Raw genomic sequence first — 17,750 nt, forward strand, 5'->3', positions numbered from 1 at the left:
TTCAGGCCTCGCAAACAGCTTCATCCTTCACCTCCTGGCTACTGACAGCTGTCTCCAGGCCATGCTTAATGACACAGGAGATGAGTATTTGTTAGAGGCTTTCCGCTGCATAGTATCAATAGACTTTCTGCAAAGCGGTGTGCAGCAAGACCTACTAACCATATACACCAGATCTTTCTTTTCTCAACATCCGAACAAGCTTGACTGGCACATGACGGAGGACACAGGGAACTCAAGTTTGGGGAGCAGATTCCCTTTTAGAAGCGCTTGCCTGCATCCATGTGTTGGGACTGACAGTCCTCATGTCAGCCTGCGACAAGAGAGGGCCACCTTGGCTTTTGGAACACACGGTCCCAGAAATCAGTGGGATGTTGTTGTGTGTTTCTCTATGAGGACTGGTGCTGAGATTCCAGTCCAAGGTCCAAGGAGTCTGAACTGCCAGAATACTTGAATCTGGACCAGACTGACTTTCAATATGCAAAATATAATGAAGCCAAGGTTCAACAAAGCTGTGGTCATGTCTAGCTTTTGTAGATACATTAAGACATGGAGAATATTCATGGGGGTAAAGCTAGAAAAAAAGAGGACTAACACAAATCATTGCTTTTAGAATGGGTTAAAACCATACTGGTAGGTGGGAAATTAAATTTAGAGAGCTGCCCTACCTTGAGTTGCTTCATGCCTGGCCTGTATTGAAGGAAATAGATTTCTGTAGTTAATAAAGCTACACTTCCTCATGTTACATTTGTGTTGTGAACCAAAAATGCTAGATGGGAAATTGCCTACTGATTGATTAGAATTAATAAAGGAGCCCTAATACAGAGAATGATTAGCTGCCTTGGCTCGTGGTTTCCCACCCATCATCAAACATATAATTTTGCACCATATGATTTTTCTGCATGTAAAGAGACAACGAGATGGCTTCAAGCATTCAGAGGGGCCCAGACCTGAATGCAATCACATGACATCTGAACATATTTAGAAAGGTCAAGAACTTTAGAGCCAGAAAAAAAAAAAAAAAATCTGGATTCTAATACAAGCTCTCTTTACAGGGTGTATATTGAACAAACAACATAGTCTGTCTGGGCCTGTTTCCTCATCTGTAAAATAGGGATGCTGCTACCATCTGGGTTGGAGCTCAAATGACATGGGAGATGAAAAGCATCTTGCCCAGCACTACGCATGCATATACTAGGTAATATATGTATATACTAGGTAGACAACAAATGTTAGGCTGCATCTTTCATTCCTGGTGGTTTCAACGGCTTTGATTACGAGGAAAGAGAAAGGAAGGGAGGAAATGAAATGAAGACAGGGCACAATGCTAATTGATGGAGGAAGGTTTTAGGAGAAGTGAAGTGAAGGAGATGGTGTCCCTGAGGAAGAGACTGCACAAAGACAGTGACCGTGGTGTGGAAGCTGGTAAGTTCTGCAGGCAAGGAATAAGGTTGGGAGAAAATGTAGGAAGGCATTATAGGAAGACTTAATCTTCAAGAAGAGAACAGTTGTGTAAGTTAAGAAAAACATCAGGGGCACCTGGGTGGCTCAGTCAGTTAAACGTCTACCTTCGGCTCAAGTCATGATTTCAGGGTCCTGGGATTGAGCCCCACGTAGGGCTCTCCACTCAGGGGGGAGTCTGCTTCTCCCTCTGCCTGCCGCTCCCCCTGCTTGTGCTCTCTCACCCTCTCTCTCCCTCAAATAAATAAGATCTTAAAAAAAAAAAAAATTAGCAAACCATTCCCCTCCATAAAAAGCAATCTGCAAAGCCCCATACTTCCAATAATATACAGTTATATTCAGTAACACTGTAGAGATGTAGGTGTATATTTAAGAAAAGAACATCTTAGTCATTATCTTTTCATGCTAAATTTTTATTTCAATGTTATGCAACTGCATAAGTATAAATATTTGTTCCATATACAACAATTATGACATCCATAGGGAATTTCTTAGAGAAAATAAGACTGCAAACACTTTATTGCACAGATCCTAACAAACTTTGAAGCTGGTAAATCTACAGCTGGGAGTACTACCGAGGAGCACATCTTACAATCACAGGAGACTGACCAAATAGAACACAGGAGAATTTCTACCAGCTGACTGGAGAGGTTTACAACAACAAACAGGTATTACATGAATGCAACCTTAAGTACTCTTTACTCATCCAAAATGCAAAAACATATTTGGCAAAAATGATAATACACTATACAAAATATACATAAAAATATCATTTGTAAACAAGCAGCTAGTTGTGCTTTAAAGGAAACTGGACAGTTAAAAAGCAAAGGCTATAAACCTTGAACTACGTCCCCGATAGACCTGCCGTGGTGTCTGAGTACAGAGGACCGGGTTATGACAACCGCCAAACACAGATATGAATTATAAATGTTGAGACCACTTTGGAAACCCACGTGAGTTCTTTTACAATATTTGTTTCTTCTACAATTTCACAATGCAGTGATGGGGAAGAGCTAGAACGACATGGGAAAAAAAAAATCAGGGGCAAGGAGGAGACTTTTTTTTTTTTTTTTCCATTGCCAACTCATTGTACAATGAAGGACAACCAAGTAGTCAGTTAAGTTATGCCTTTGTTTTTTGGAGAAGGGTTTACAGCCTTGCTTAAATAATTTATAATCCACAGGCTGTGCTTAGAGGAACAATTTTATAGCTTGAAGATACTAAGACATCCGAGGGGGTTTGTGTGCTGAATTAGTATTTATTGGTAAATTTTTTTTCTCTTAAGAAACAAAATAAAATATCCTGCTATGGATCCCAAACATCTTATAAAGACTTATCTGTGTGTATTTTCTCTTAGTGCCTTTAGAACTTATGTCAGCAAGTGTCGTCTTACAATACAAAACAAGCCACCAGGACAACTGCAACAAAAACAAACAAAAAAACCCCCTCAGCACTAAAATGATTTGACGAATTCTACATATCCCATGGTATACAAAATTTAAATAAGGCTTAGCAAAAGTAAAAAGGACACATTCAAGCACCAAATAGCTCCACCAAGTCTTTTTGTTAAAAAAATGCTGCTCTTTATTAATACAGTATTTTTTTTTTTTTTGCATACAAATAAAGAGATCGTGTTATGTAATGTATGGAGCTACTCGATGCATCAGAAATGAATGTGAAACCCAGGAACTTGCTAAAAACAGCAAGCTTCGTCTACAACATAAGGCCCCAGCTATGTATTAAGATGTATCTGATGTCCTGATTATTCATTAATATATATGCTATGATGCCAAAATCTGCCCCCTTTTCCCTCAAAAAAGCAATTTAAAACCTCTTCCAATGCCTGATCCTTCTTAATCGATTTAAGTACTATCAGATTTGTGTGTGGCCAGGAATTTTCCTTTTTGTTCAAGAGCAGGGCTGGTGCAAAACTACTACAAGATGTGTGCTTCTTGGACTAGTGACTCGTAGCATAAAGGCCTGAGTTTAAGAGCATGAAAAGAAGGGAAAGTAAGAGAAATAAAGTTGACGTGTGTTTACGGCCCCCGCTACAGCAAGGGTGAAGACCCCACATACGCGCCCACAGACAAGGACAACTGGCCTTTCAGACAGTTGGACCCAGGATCAGAATGTCCACTGGGATGGCTGTGAAGTGAAAATGGTTCGCTCCCTTGGCTCCGGCCATTCCTAATGGAGGAAGATTCCAAATGCAGTGATTAGAGTAGTTCTTACTTTCAGATCTGGAAACATAGGTAGCCAGATACAGTACTACCAAAGTCTCCCTTGAAAAATACACACAAAAACTCACCATCTACTGTATCTAGGACTTTCTTTCACCTTTAACTCTACTTAGAATGTTTCAACTTAGAAAAATGTAGCTTCATTGAAACATTCTCTTAAAACCACAGACCAAAAAACAGGTGGGTGGATGCGTATAGACGAACAGGAGCGTAGCTATACTTTTCCATACACCCAATTTTAACCGTTTTGCTTCGTTACTACGTTATGGTAAGTGGTAAAGCAAAAATCTTAACTGGAAAAAAAAAAAAAAAAGCTGTGGTAAACAATGCAATCAGCAGCAAGGTACCGACTCTACATCCCAAACCAAACACATTGCTAGGTATTTACAGAGAAAATCTTTTTCCTCAACAACCCTCAACTGTAAAGGTTTTTGTCGTTGCTGCCTGTACAAACACTATCTGGTAACAGTTTTACCGGTAACAATCGGGAAGGCAATTGGAAGAAGGTCCCCTCTGTCTTTCCGACTTTCTGCCTCTCTCCCCCTCTCCCCGCCCGGCGGCAGCGAGGCTCCAGGCTCTGCCCGCGGGCGTCCCCCCACAGTGCTGGTTTCGAAAGGTAGTCAAGACTCAGGTACACATTCAGGTCGGGTCTCCCCAGGGCGGCCTGGGGCCTGGCCCACTACGGGGCCTTTTTGTGAGGGCTGCTACGCACACTCTCCTTCCCCCGCCTCTGCCGGACCACGAAGTCCTTCTCAGAAGAAAGGGCGATGGGCCGCTCAGGGTTTGGAGCTGGGGACGCCTTGGTGACTTCTCTGCCCGTGTTCTGCTTCCGAGTCTGAGGGGGCTGGGCCGGGGCGGGCTCTCTCCCTTTGGTTTCTCCCACGGTGGCAGCTCCCGCCAGGGCCCTGTCCCGGTGGCCGGCGCCCCCTGCCACACTGGGGCCGGGGTGGTGCAATTCCAGAGTGACGGTGGGGCTCCGAAAGGATGGCAAGGAGTCACTCTTGGTCATGGCGGTTCGGCCATCCCCACCAGGCAGGGCCTTAGCGGCAGCCCCGCCGGCCTTGGCGGAGGACGCGTCGCTGCCGCTCGCAGCGGCCTCTCGCGCCCCGGGTCTGGCTTCGGGAAAGCTGGAGGAGTGGCTCAGAGGCTTCTCCGGGAGGGCGGCGGGTCGCAGAGAGCTCTGCCCGGTGGCCGAGGGCGACCGGCTCATGCCGCCACCGGGCTTGCCTGCCTCGGTCGGCGGCTTCTGGGGACTCAGCCCTCGCCCCTTGGCCTCCGGCAAGCCCTTGCCCACGGCAGCGGCCGGCCTCTCCGTGCCCTTCGGCCTGGCCTCGCCGGGCGCCGGGGGAAGGCTGGCCTCGGGCTTCCCGCTGTCGGCCGCCACACAAAGTGCTTCGCTGCACGGCCTGCCCTCAGACCTCCTGGCGGCGGCGCCGGCCGCGGGCGAAGCCGCACTCTTGTCTGCCGGGCTGCACAGAGGCGGGCAATCTTTCACAGTGGATGGTCTGGGGTGCTTTGGGGACGGGTTTTGCCTCTCACTGGCAGCGGCGGGTTGCCGGTCTACCGACGCCTCAGCCCCGGGGTGGCCTTGCCATGGCAGCCGCGCGGGCTTCTCCAGCACCTCGGGGGGACGCCCGCCGCTGGCGGGTTTCAGCTTGGTGTCGGCAAGACCCCCTTCGCTGTGCGGCGGAGCGGAGGGCCCACCTCCCCCCCGGCTCGTCGCATCAGCGGCTGTGTTCTGGGCGCCTGGGAGGGCGGGGAGCGCATCCAACACTCCCTGGCTGCCGCCCTTGCCCTCTCGGCCGGGGCCCCCCGGCGGCTGAGCCCCAGGCTCTTTGCCCGCAGCAGGCCCACCGCCCGGCTTCTGGGAGGAGGGGGCCCTGTCCGGGTGCTTGGACTGCGGAGGGCTCGGCTCAGGGCCAGGCCTGGGCTTGTGGCCGCCGCCTTCACTGTGCGCTGCGGTCGGCTTGGGGGCGGCGTGGAGGCCGGGGCCGGGCTCTGCAGCACCGGGCCTGCCCCCTGGCTCCCTGCCCGAGGGGTGGCTCGGCCGAGCGGCCAGGCCCGGCAGTTCTTTGGTGACTGGGGCGGGCTGGGAGCTACTGCCCACGTGCTTCTGTAGAAGCTCTTCCTTCCTCTCGGGCTCCTGGGGACTGTCTCTCTGCCACGCTGGGCAACCAGAGAGCGGGTCTCCTTTCCCATTCTCAGGGCCGGGGGGCTGCAGGGACCGCCGGGCAGGAGGGGCTTCGGGCGGGGGTTCCGTACCACCTCTTCCTCTGCCGGGCTCCCTCTCGGAAGGAGTCCCTGCGGACGGCGAAGAGGAGGAGTCCTCCCTCGCCAGCGGCCTCACCTCAACCCGGCCGTCTCTGTGGCTTGTTTTCCCACAGGGCCCCCATGCTTTCTCCGTGGGGGTGGGGTGGGGCTGTGCGTAGCCGTCGGGGCGGGGCCTTCCCCCAGAGGGGGTGTTTCTGGAACCGTCACTGGTTTTAGCAGCGGCTGGAGGACACACCTCCACCGAGGGGTCTCTGCGGGAGTCGGGCCCGGTAGCGGACCGCTGGCCTCTGGCTGCGGAAGGGCCTCTTTCAGACGATTCCCTCCCGCTCAGCTTCTCCCTCGAGGGGGCGCCTTCAGGTGGCAGCAGGCTGCGTGACCTAGACGGGTCGGCACTGTGGGGGTTCGGCCCCAGGAAGGGGAGGAGTTTGGTGTCGGGGCTGTGGTCTTGGTGTTTGCTGGGGCCCCCCTCTCTGTGCTGGAGATCGCTTTCCGTGGCTGTCACGGGGCTCCTGGCAGCATGGGAAGCTTTCCTGTCCCGCTTTAGCTCAGGCTCAGGCAAGGGAGCTGCTGGTGAATTCTGGAGACCCCGGCTGGAGGGCGGGAACCGGGACTCCAGCAGGTAGGACTTACTCATCCTGAAGCTGGCAGGGGAAGGCTCCCTCTGACCGGCCGTGTCACCCTTCATGCCCCCGCTGCTGGGGAGAGCCGGTGGCACAGAGGGCCCCACCTCACTGGCGGGGCTGGGGCTCTGTGCGGGCTCCGGGGAAGGCAGCTCGGTCTTGGAGGCCTGAGGTCCAGACAGGAGAGCAATATCCAAAGTGCCCTCAATTGGCTTCAGGCAGGACACAGACCTACCTTCCAGCTTATACTCAGAGGGGCTTTTGCGGACAGGTGACTCGGGAGCAACCAAGCCCGGCTTCTCCACTCCACCATCCACCCGGCCGGCTAGGGCCTTGAGAGGGACAAAAGAAACAGCACTGATCTGCGTCGGGTGGGCACTGCTGATGAACGCTCGGCTCTCAGAGGCCGGCAGGGCCTCCTGCTGTGCACCCATGGCCCGGACTGGGTTCCCGGGCAGGCTTTCGTGGGCACTAGAGGTCATCTTGGGCTTGAGCACAGGGCACAGGCTGTCGTCTTTGTCTTCAAGTGACATTTTCTTTCGGAGGTAATCGATGTTGGCCAGTTTGCTGTCTAACTTCTCACATCGGAGACACTCCTTGGCCTGGGGGGCCTTCTCCAGGTTGTCCCCCTTCGCGGAGCTGGACCTGTCTGTGGAGTGACAGAGAGTGTCCTGGAGGGTGCTGGGAGCAGAGGTGCGCTTGAAGTCACAGATGCCCTGGCTGTGCTCCCCAGGTGCCAGGACTTGGCCCGTCGCTGCCCCTTCCGAGGTCACCCCCTCGCTGGCCCGAACGCTCGCCTGCTTGTGAAGAGCCCCTTTCAGTAGACTGCCCAGGGACTGGGTCTCCTGCAAGACCACTTTGTTTTCAAGATGATTTGACCTTTCTAAAGCCTTTGGGTATATCTTTTTCTCTCTCTCTTCTAGCCTAAAAGTCGAGAGGTTCTCTAAATCACTACCAAGTCCATGGGATTTCTGGTGGGGTTCCTGTTTCTCTGGGAAGCCCTCTGGTTTCTTCACTACCACCTTGGCTTTCAGTTTCTCTCGGTCCAGCTCGTCCACAGACTCCTGTCTCCCCAGCTTCCGGGAGACAGGGCGCTTCAGGCAGCCTTGCTCCACAGGCCTGGCACGGCTGAGCGAAGGCGCCTCACACACACTCTCCTCCAGGCTCTGCAAGGTCACTTCCCGCTGAGGCTGCTCCCGCTGCGCTTCCTCCTGGGTCACCTCCAGGCTGTGCTTGCGGGAACACAGGTGCTTTTTGTCACTGCCATAGGAGGGGGAGAGCTTCTCCTCTGACTGCACGCGCTTGAGCAGCGGGGACCTCGGGGGCTCTGCGCTCTTGGGCCTCACGATATGTCTGACGATGGTGGGAGGGGAGTGCATTTTGCTGGGAAAGGCCTGAGCGATCTTGGAATTGCCAAGTGAATGTCCCAACAGAGGGGATGGTGACCGCTGGGGGGAGGTGGGCTGTGGCGTTGGAGAGGGGGTCCGGGCCAGCGGGGAGAGGGGGATGCTGCCAGCCGACTTCCGCCTTCCGGACCGGTAGCGCTGTCCGCTGAGTTTGGGGGCCAGACCATGGAGGGTGCTGGGCCGGATATGTCCTGACCCCGCTGGGGAATTGGGGGCGCTAGAGCTTGGGGAGCTGCTCTGAGAGGAATTAGTACCTGTGGGTAGAAAACAGAAAGCCGTGAGCAGTGGACTCCTTCCCTTTTCTTTCCGTGCTTCCAACCCAAACTCTTTTAGATCAGGTCCGATAAAGGTCAGAAAATTGTCTTAGCATTTAACTCTAATGAATACACGCTTTTCAGATAAATCTTCCCCACATCAGGGTTCAACCCACTACTTCCTGCCTTAATTAGGTCTAAATAGCCACATCTCATGACTGCCCTATAAATCCTGTTTGTTGCCATCTACATCCTCAACCATCTTTCATTAAGTGGAATAAGCCTCCTGTCCCTCAGGAGCTCAGATGGTGATTCTGACCTCCTCTCAACTCTCCCTTGCTGTGTGGGCCAGGAGACTCACTCACCAGATGGGAAGTCGGGGGTGGAGCGATAGCTGGGCGTGGGGGACCGGGGAGACAAGCTGTGAGTGGGGGAACCCGGGAGGCTCTCCCCTGATGATAGGGACCGGTTCAAGCAGGAGAAACTTCGGCTGGTGTGGAGCAAAGGAGAAGGTTGCTTGGCTAGTTTTTTGAAAAGGGATCTTCTCCTAGAGTGAAAACAAGAGAAAACTGATTAGATTCTACATCTGGGGCCACCCCTGTCTCCCCACAATACCCGTGTAGTCAGTTCACACCTCTGGGCGAGGGACAGCGGTCTGGTGGCAGATCCTACACTAAGGCGTAGGTACCCACTTTCAAATTAAAAACCTTCTTATGACTTAAAAAGGAAGAGTCTTTGATAGTATAAATGGAAGCTCTCTCAATTCCAAATACTTTAGGAAGGGCTGAGAAAGTAGGAAAAATATAAAATACATGAAATAAATATTCATTTATTTATTTGTCAGGTTTATGAGGAGGGCATTCTTTACCTGAAAGCTTCTAAGCATGCACCCTCAGACACAATGACACAATTTAATTAAGAGATAATACAAAGTAAATCTCTGGAAGAAAAACCATTATCTTGGATATAGAATTCTTTAATGGTGACACGCTGGGCAGAGGCTTTATCTAGGAGGGGCTGTATGCTGTGCTTATTCCACTGTGGGCTCTTGAAAATTCCTAATGACAATGTAGGCTGTACATTAACATAGAAAAAGTGAGAAAGGTGAACTGAAGCTTATCGTATCAGCAGGGCACCAGACACTATGCTGCAGCAGAAGCAAATGTGTATTTAGTGCTCAACAAGCATATCTTAAAGCAAAAAAAAAAAAAAAAAAAAAAGCTTCAGACAGCTTAGAAGTGCAAGTGGCTGTAGAAAGTTCTTTTACCTCTGCCATCATGCAAGCCTCACTCACCCCCAGTGAGCTTAAGCAAAAGTTTAAACACTGCTGCCCCTTGAAAACAGTGCTCTGTACGATTAAAGCATAATCCAAATTAATCCAAATATAAAGCACACATTAAAAAATATATAAATCACTTATTTATGTAATAAAGCACATATCTCAGAACTCATGTGTTTAATTTTAATCAAAGCAATACATGTACTTGGGTTAAACAATTACATCATTTTATACAGTTCATAATGAAAAATAGCAACTCCGCTACTCTGCCCTTGGCCCAGTCGCCTGAGAAACCACTTTCTACTCCTTTAGCTGTTTCTTCTCCTATTTGTCTGCATATTGCTAAGTAATCTCTTTATGCTATGTTTTCGTTTTTCAGTTTTAGAAACTATCTATTGATTTCCTAGCACAGAAGATGAGGATGAAGCTCTTACACAAGCCCCCTTCCACCTTCTGACCAAATACACTTCCCTTTTTCTATTCCTCCCTCTAGAGCTAAACCAAAACTTTCGGTTAGAGAAAAGGGTGGCCTTTTTCCCCTCTACTTTATATTTATAAATATTGTTCACAGCTGGGCTATGCAAAGCATGATTCCATTTCCTTTCTTGTATGCTTTTGTCTTTCCTGGACTTAATAAGCATTCTTTTTTCATTTACTTATTTTCCCACATTTCTATCACTAAAAATCCTCTTAATACAATCAGACACATTAGATCCAAGTGGGCAAAGGAGGGATGCTTCTGTGGCGTCATGTGGGGAGCCCATCCAGACAGTTGTCTGGCGAGAAATGTCCCCACCTCAAACACATACATGCATTTTGCCAGTGTGTGCAGAGAGCACAAAAAGACTCACAGTGCCTCCCTGATTGCAAATGTGTAACCCAGTTAGATCTTCAGTCAGTAAAACAAAACTCCTTTATTTTTAGGCTTATTTGGATGCTTTAAAGATATAGTTATTTTCTAATATCTGCCACTTAAAAAATAGCAATTGTATGTTTTTAGATAATGTAAAGGACATTATTAAATGTAGATTTAATGCTAAAAACTGCCTGAAGATCCAGTGCCTTAAATCCAACTCACTTGAAGTCTAGAGGCTTAAGAAGCAGCAATGGGCTTTTCATGGTACTCACACAGGGGAAAAAAAAGCAATCTGAATTTTTCTATGATGTAACTATGTAAATCTTTTCATTGTGAAAAATAATGCTATTATGAATGTGAACTTTAATGTATAAATATTTGAACCACAGCATGAAATGTCTCACAGAGCAATGGATCTTTCTCACATATAAGTGTTTAAATTAAGTAAGGGTAAGTTTCCTCCGACATGGGTATATACCAAACTCGCAAAAATACTGCTGTAACTAACCTTTCTAGACTTTCTTTCTTCTTAGATTTCTTGCTCCGCCTCACCATCCGGCTCTTATAGCTGTTTCTCCTTGCTGGTCCCGTTTTGATTGATGTGTTTTCAAATGGGGTAGTAGTGATTGACACCTTATTTCCACTCTATAAAAAAAGTGGGGTGGTATTAAAGGGAAACTCTGGGAGGAAATAAGATCAGAACTGGGCTAGGAGATTCAAAGACAAAGATACCTAAAGACATTTGTACAAAAGCCTTCCATTTCTAAGTAACCTTTTAAGCAGTGACATCCTGACAGAACACAAAGGGTGGAGGGCAAAATGACAGGTTGCTTTAAGAGGGCAGGCTCTGGACTCCACAGATGTGAGTTCAAATCCAAGTCCGGTGACCGCAGGAGGTTACTTCTCCTCTCTGCCTCAAACACCTGCACTAACAGTGGAATCATACCTATCTCACAGGGGCTCATGTGAGGATTCCATGGGATGGAGTTAGTAAAGCCTTCAGCACCGAGTGTGACAGGTGGAAAGCACTCTATAAATAAGAGTTATCTTCATCCATATGTATTAAGTATAAATGTGCCCAGGGCTGTCTGTTCTTGGTTGATTTATTTTTCTTTTTTCTTTTTGTGTTTTTCCTTTGACGTAGAAATCACAGACTAGCAAAACTGAATGAGACTTTTATTTTTAATTACTTTAAAAGATTCCTTTTCTGTCACCATAAAACTTGTCAGCTTGCCAAACTGGAAAGTCGATGCCAGTGAGTATAAAACAGCCTCTCTTTAACCAGGTCACGCATCATGAGGTAACTCCTGGTGGATTTCTGGGCCTTTCACTCAGTGCTGGGACAGGGCTTGCTGGGCAGGCCCTGAGGGTAGAGAGGAGAGTGGAGTCAGAAGCCGGGCCGAGGGGTGCCCAGGGCAAATGGTAGGACTGATCCCCTTCACTCCTGCATCAATGACCTCTTCTTGAATTTCTTAATAACCGGGGGAGAAACACGTCCTTTCAAAATCACAGATGGCCCTGATTACCTCGAAAAGACAAGAAGTATAAGGAGAAGGGTCTTTTAAAAGGCCTAAGCCTGGAAAACACCTAGCAAGTCAGCTCTAAGTGGTACTAAGTGATGGGGGAGTTAAGTATGGTGGGGGCAGGGGACCAAACCAATGAGGACTGACTGCTTTCATGTTAACATCTACGCCCCCATTCCAGTTTGGGAAATAATACATGACATCATAAGAAGTAATTGTAAAGTATAAGTAAAAATAAAAATCATTGAGAAACCTATCACTCAGCTAACACTGATAATATTTCAGTATATTTCTTGATCTTTTTTCAGGCATGTATAAATTATGCACATATATGGACATACTTCATAAATAATTTTAATCTTAGTTAATCTAATATTTAGCTTTATGTTGTTTTTCCATTTCACATTATATAACTTGAAAAACCTTCCCTGCATCATTGAATGTTCATTAAGAACATAATTTTTATTGGCTGTATAAATAATATTCCAGGAGATGGGTGAATCAAAACTTAAGTATTTCCATACTGCTATTGTTTTCTACTTTTCAGTTCTTTTATGAGTCATAAGTACCCTTATCTATAAATCACTGTCCTAATCTCTGTCATTTTCCTTAGATTACATAATTAGAGTCAATGCAGCAAATCAAAGGCTCTTTCCAAATTTTTTATAGACTCTTGGTCCATACTAATACACTATTTTCCAGAAAGTTTATGTCAATATGTATTTTTGTGGGCAGCACATAAATAATTTTTTAAGATTTATTTGAGAGAGAGAGAGATTGAGAGAGAGAGCAAGGGGAGGGGCAGAGGGAGAGAGAGAGAGAATCTTAAGCAGACTCCATGCTGAGCCCGGAAGTCTACACAAGGGTTGATCTCAGGGCTCCATGACCTGAGCCAAAAGCAAGAGTCAGACGCTTAACTGACTGAGCCACCCAGGTGCCCCCATAAATACCTTTCTTACCACAGGTTTGTCAGAACTGAATATTAACATTAAACAAATGACCAATTTTATACAAATAAGCTCTATCAAGTTTTAATCTCCGTTCTTTGATGGTGTCTCATTTATTTTGGTCATTTCTATCTCTTCAGGAGATGGTCTGTCCATGTCTTATATCCACTTTAGAATCAGCAAGTCTTAGTATTTTATGACTGATTTTTAGAGTTTTTTGTATATTTAAGACATGAATTCCCACACCTAATGTCCTAATTGTAAAAAAATATTTTAGGGAAATAGGATTCGAACTGAAACAAAAGGAAAAAAAATCATTCTGAAAGAATAAACTGTATGTTCTACATGCAAATGCCAAAACTTTAAAGAATAAACCTTCATCTGATGGTAAAGACTGACACTCTATTTCTTGTTTGAACAGAACATTCAGCTTCTAAGTATGAAAGGCCTGCCATTGGAGGTTGTTTGGAATGGGATCTTCTCTTCACAAATTGAGGGAAGTCATGCTAAAATGTAAGTTTGTCCTGCATGCCTTAGGTGAATGAAAAGAGCAACCAAGATGGATGGAGTTCATCTTTCATTGTGGTTCTTTCAACCCTTTTCCATATTCATACATAGACGGGACACAGAGAGCCTTCGTGACCATGTGGTTCTTTCAACCTTTTTCCATATTCATATACAGACGGGACACAGAGAGCCTTCATGACCACTGAGGCTGTCCTAGTATGTGAGTCACTGAACCTGAGTCCAATTCTACCCTTTCTAGCATAATTCACCACCGGCCTTCCTATCTTTATCTATAAGTGGTTAACAATGTCACGCAGGCTTTTTAAAAGCGTATTTTGAGCATTAAAGTGTTTTTCACATATATTCTCTTATTTTATTTTCACCACCATGTCAGGAGGGCTGTTTTATTTTTTTACAACCTGGTGAAGTGGGAAAGAATTGTTATCCTTGCATGAAAGATGAGGAAAACAGATTCAGGGACACTGGGTTTTCTTCTTCCCAAGGTCCCAGAGCCCAGTTTGGAAGAGCCCACCCCTGGCCCTCTGCCTCTCATCTCCTGTGCCCACTTGTCATGGGCATGGCATGCCCTGGTCTTCCACCTCTCTTGCTCCTAGCAGAGTACATGGCTTGTACTTAACGGGTGGTGGTGAGGGAACCAGGCATTGGGTTAATATAGGGAATGATCAACGTATCAGACTATCAAGAAGAAAACGAAGAAATATAAAAATAGCATAAACATTTTAAGAAATAAACATAAATGATGAACATATCTCATCAGAAAATAGTTATGACCAGGGTTTTTAAATCAGAGCACACCACTGAGCTCTGTACAAATATTCCCTTCCCCTATAAAAACCAAACCCGGTTTTGTCTTTCTTGTTTCTATATATGGCTATTCCAAAGGACAGTTTGCTTGACTTATGTACATACACCGAGATAACTTCCCTAAGGAGGAACTACAGACACAGAAGATACAGAGTGCAAATATTTCACTGGGAGCATTAATGACAACGAAAGTGGTGAATGAATGGAAAAATAACTTTTTCGAGAATAGGGTAGGAATCATAAAGCCTGCCACCTGGTGGATTCATTGGCTACATGGAGGGCTGTCTGAGCTCAGTGCAATTTGTCTTACTGGGTCAGTTCATCCTCAATACATTCTTCTGAAGAACGAGTGAACTCTTTTAAGAGAAATTCTGTGGTACTCGTTTAAAAAACAACAAAAAATGGGGCCAGCAGATTGTTAAATGTTCAGTTTGTTCACTTTTACTATAAACCATTTGTATAATTGTGCATGGTGGGAGGGGAATTACTTTAAGCTGCCTGAACTCAATACAATGGGAGGCTAACCAATCTCTTCCTCTCAGTCTGGCTCCACGTTAGCTTATCGGTTGACCTTGGATATCTTATTGAGGTAAGACTATTTTTACATTCTTTTCTCTGCATCATGCACATGGGGAATGTTGCACGTTCTGTAGGCCTATGTCTTTGCTCTCGTTCACATCCTCCACAATCCAGCCTCAACCATCTTGCACACCCCATCCCATATACAAACCCAGGCTCCTGCCACACTAGTTTACTCATGTACCTCTAGCACTTTAGGCTTTTTTGCCCTTCTGTGTGCACACACCCTCTATGTTCTGCGGAGACCATCCCACACTCCCTTCACATACACTAACTCTCTACCCATAACCCCCAACTCTTCCTGTCTACCCTAGTTTCAGCGCCCTCTTGTTTGGGCTTTGGGCCATATTTACAGCTGCTCCTTTGACTACAGACTGGTATTGCAACCGTTTCTCCATGTGGCAATCAGAGAACTGCAGGTATGGAGCACTATGGTTGGATTAATGCAATACACAGGCCCGATACTACACAGCAGGGTGCAAATCCTTTTCTGCTCCTTCCTAGCAGATAACCTCGGGGTGCTCTGCTAACTTTCTCCTGCTTTAATTTCTTCATCTGTAAGGTGGGAACACACTGTTATTTACAGCACCTACCTCCTAGGGTGTAAGGATTATAGGAGCTCGTCTACATAAAGCACTCCCTATTACCTATTATTCTTGTGTGTCCTCTGTTGTATGATCTTTCAGGACCTAACACAATGCTCTGCACATTTTCAGGGTTCAAAGAATATGTAAGGATGGTAATAACGATGCTATTTGATGGCCTTCATTCTAGTATCTAAAAGTTCCCCAGAGTTCATAGAAAGGAAATTTTTGAAGCACAGGCTGATGAAGAACATACCTCTCTTATGTACTGGGCATTTAAACTAATGCTATCCTGAAAAAGCAACCTGACTGAATTGAGAGTTTCCCAGATTAGAGAGGTAAAGCCGGGCACGTTATTACGTGCATCAATATGGACTTCACCCACCACGGCAGTGGGTGGAGAAAGATTTTATTGCTTTTGCGAAGTTCTCTGAGAAAGCTACCTGAAAGCCAAATGGAGGTGATTAACTCCTTGTGGCAGGAGAGGGGGAGGCAAAGGTGAAGGAGCACACTTTAAGGGAGTCCCAGAGCCAATGGGGAACTGAACTGGAGAAGCAAAGATTCTATAATTCCATGGATCTATGACGTGAAGTGACTGTGGACGTAAGTTAGTGCCTCCCCAGCAGGTTTGCTTGCAAGTTGCAAGAGTAAATGAGACCAAAGGTTGAAGGTATTAAATGTGGAAAATGCTTCCTACGTTCACATTCCAAAAGATAAGTGAATACTGTACAAGCATTTCTAAACAGACAGCTAGCAGCCTCCACCTTCTCCTAAGGGTGCCACGACATTTCATGAAGTAGTTTGCAAGTCTAAAACATCAAGGAAACAGCAGCCAAGAACACCAAAATAGAGCTACCACCCCGGCGTTCCACGAGCGATGGCATGAGGCAGCCCAGTGGGGATGCTCCTCACTTTACACTTTGTCCCAGAATCACTGTTTAAATTTGGAAGAAAGCTACATGATTACACAGTTCACTGGGAAGATAATTAAATCCCTTGTATCCTTTTTGTTTCATTACATTGGTTGCTCCTCTCCAGTGCTCCCTTTATGAACCAGAGGCAGGATCCTCTGTTGGCTCTGTGACAGAGATGTCATGGCTCTCCAATACCCTATGTGTGCGTTTACACAATTTCAGAGACACGCTGACTAGATCCAGGAACGAAGGTGCTCCGTAACCAGAGGAGGACAAAATGCTATAAATGGGATTGGATTCTGCCAAGAGGCCTTGCCAGAGACCTTCAGGAGAAATCTATCTTCAAATTTCACAGAAGCAGGTTTTAAAATCTTGAATCATATCAAATATAAAACAAATTATGAAAATCATCAAATGTCTCAGCCAAGGAAAAAAATGCGTATTTTCAGTTTATTATTTCTTGTGATTTTATGAGCAGACACACGAAATGACACGAAGATGTGCAGTGGTAGGAGCTATGCCAGACTGTTATAAAGAAGGCAGAAAGCTGAACTGAGTTACCATTCAAAATCCCTTTGACCCTCTTTTAAATGCTAATGCCAAGATTTGCAAAAGCTCTAGCAGGATGAATAACACCTAAGAGAACCTCACCTGTAAAACACAGACTTATTATCTAAAACAAAGGGTGAGCTTCTAGAAAAGAGCAAGGAGCATTTTAGAGATAAGTAACACCTCTGTCTGCCTTCCTCTGCGGTGAAAAGGTTTAGATATTGGATATGTAGACAGGGGGTGGGAGGGAGGGAAACCCAAAACAACTTCCCTGGGCTCTTCTTCACAGAGGGTCGATCTGTGAGTTAGCCATGGGGCAGGCCTGGACCACAGGAGCAGGTACCGTGAGAGAAGGTGCTTGTCAGACTCAGGAGTCTTTACATCCCTTCTAGAATTTTGCCCTGGAGAGCCCGAAGTCATTTCAGGTGACTTTCACAGAGCCAAAGGATCTCTGAGTCAGCAACCCTGTTGTGCCTCCTCCCATTTCTTGGACACTTACTAGGAGTGAGTTGTTGCATACCAGGTGGGCAAAGAATATTATCAGGGATAGATGGGGAATGAAACTAAAAAACTCAGGTCTTATCCACCATGTCCTCTGTTTCTGTTCGGTAGCCACACTGCAAAGTGTAGCCTAATGGCAGCCATTTAATGTTGAACTGCGAACTGAATGGCATATATATATCAAGATGTGAGTCAAAACATAACAAAAGTAGTAGTGTGGTATTTGGCTCCTCCCATGGTAACTCTTGGATAGCAGGCAAAGGAGAACCCCACTGTTCACCTCAATACCACAAACAGTTATTGGGTACCCATCTATATCCCAGGTATTGGGTAAATGCTGGGATTATGCAGAAAGCTTTAATAGTTAATATCTGCCCTGCAGGGCTCTGTCCGATTTGCTATGTGTTCAGCACGACCTTAGGCTGATTTCCAACGCT

At 46.5% G+C, this 17,750-nt stretch overlaps 1 protein-coding gene across 11 annotated transcripts in view; it reads right to left on the reverse strand.

Annotated features, from left to right (window-relative positions):
- Positions 1-1,864: 1,864 nt before the first annotated feature.
- The window catches only part of MAST4 (microtubule associated serine/threonine kinase family member 4), a 543,729-nt gene continuing 527,843 nt past the window's right edge, over positions 1,865-17,750 (reverse strand). For all 11 annotated transcript variants that reach the window (XM_032404301.1, XM_032404300.1, XM_032404298.1 and 8 more), the window contains 3 exons: positions 10,893-11,029; positions 8,615-8,796; positions 1,865-8,249 (listed from right to left, as the gene is read on the reverse strand). In XM_032404301.1, the coding sequence (XP_032260192.1) occupies positions 4,378-8,249; positions 8,615-8,796; positions 10,893-11,029 (4,191 nt within the window). In that variant the 3' untranslated portion in view covers positions 1,865-4,377. The remainder of the gene's footprint in view (positions 8,250-8,614; positions 8,797-10,892; positions 11,030-17,750) is intronic.

The sequence above is a fragment of the Phoca vitulina genome, unplaced genomic scaffold (genome assembly GCF_004348235.1).
Source record: "Phoca vitulina isolate PV1807 unplaced genomic scaffold, GSC_HSeal_1.0 scaffold6, whole genome shotgun sequence".
In the NCBI taxonomy this organism is placed as follows: Eukaryota; Metazoa; Chordata; class Mammalia; order Carnivora; family Phocidae; genus Phoca; species Phoca vitulina.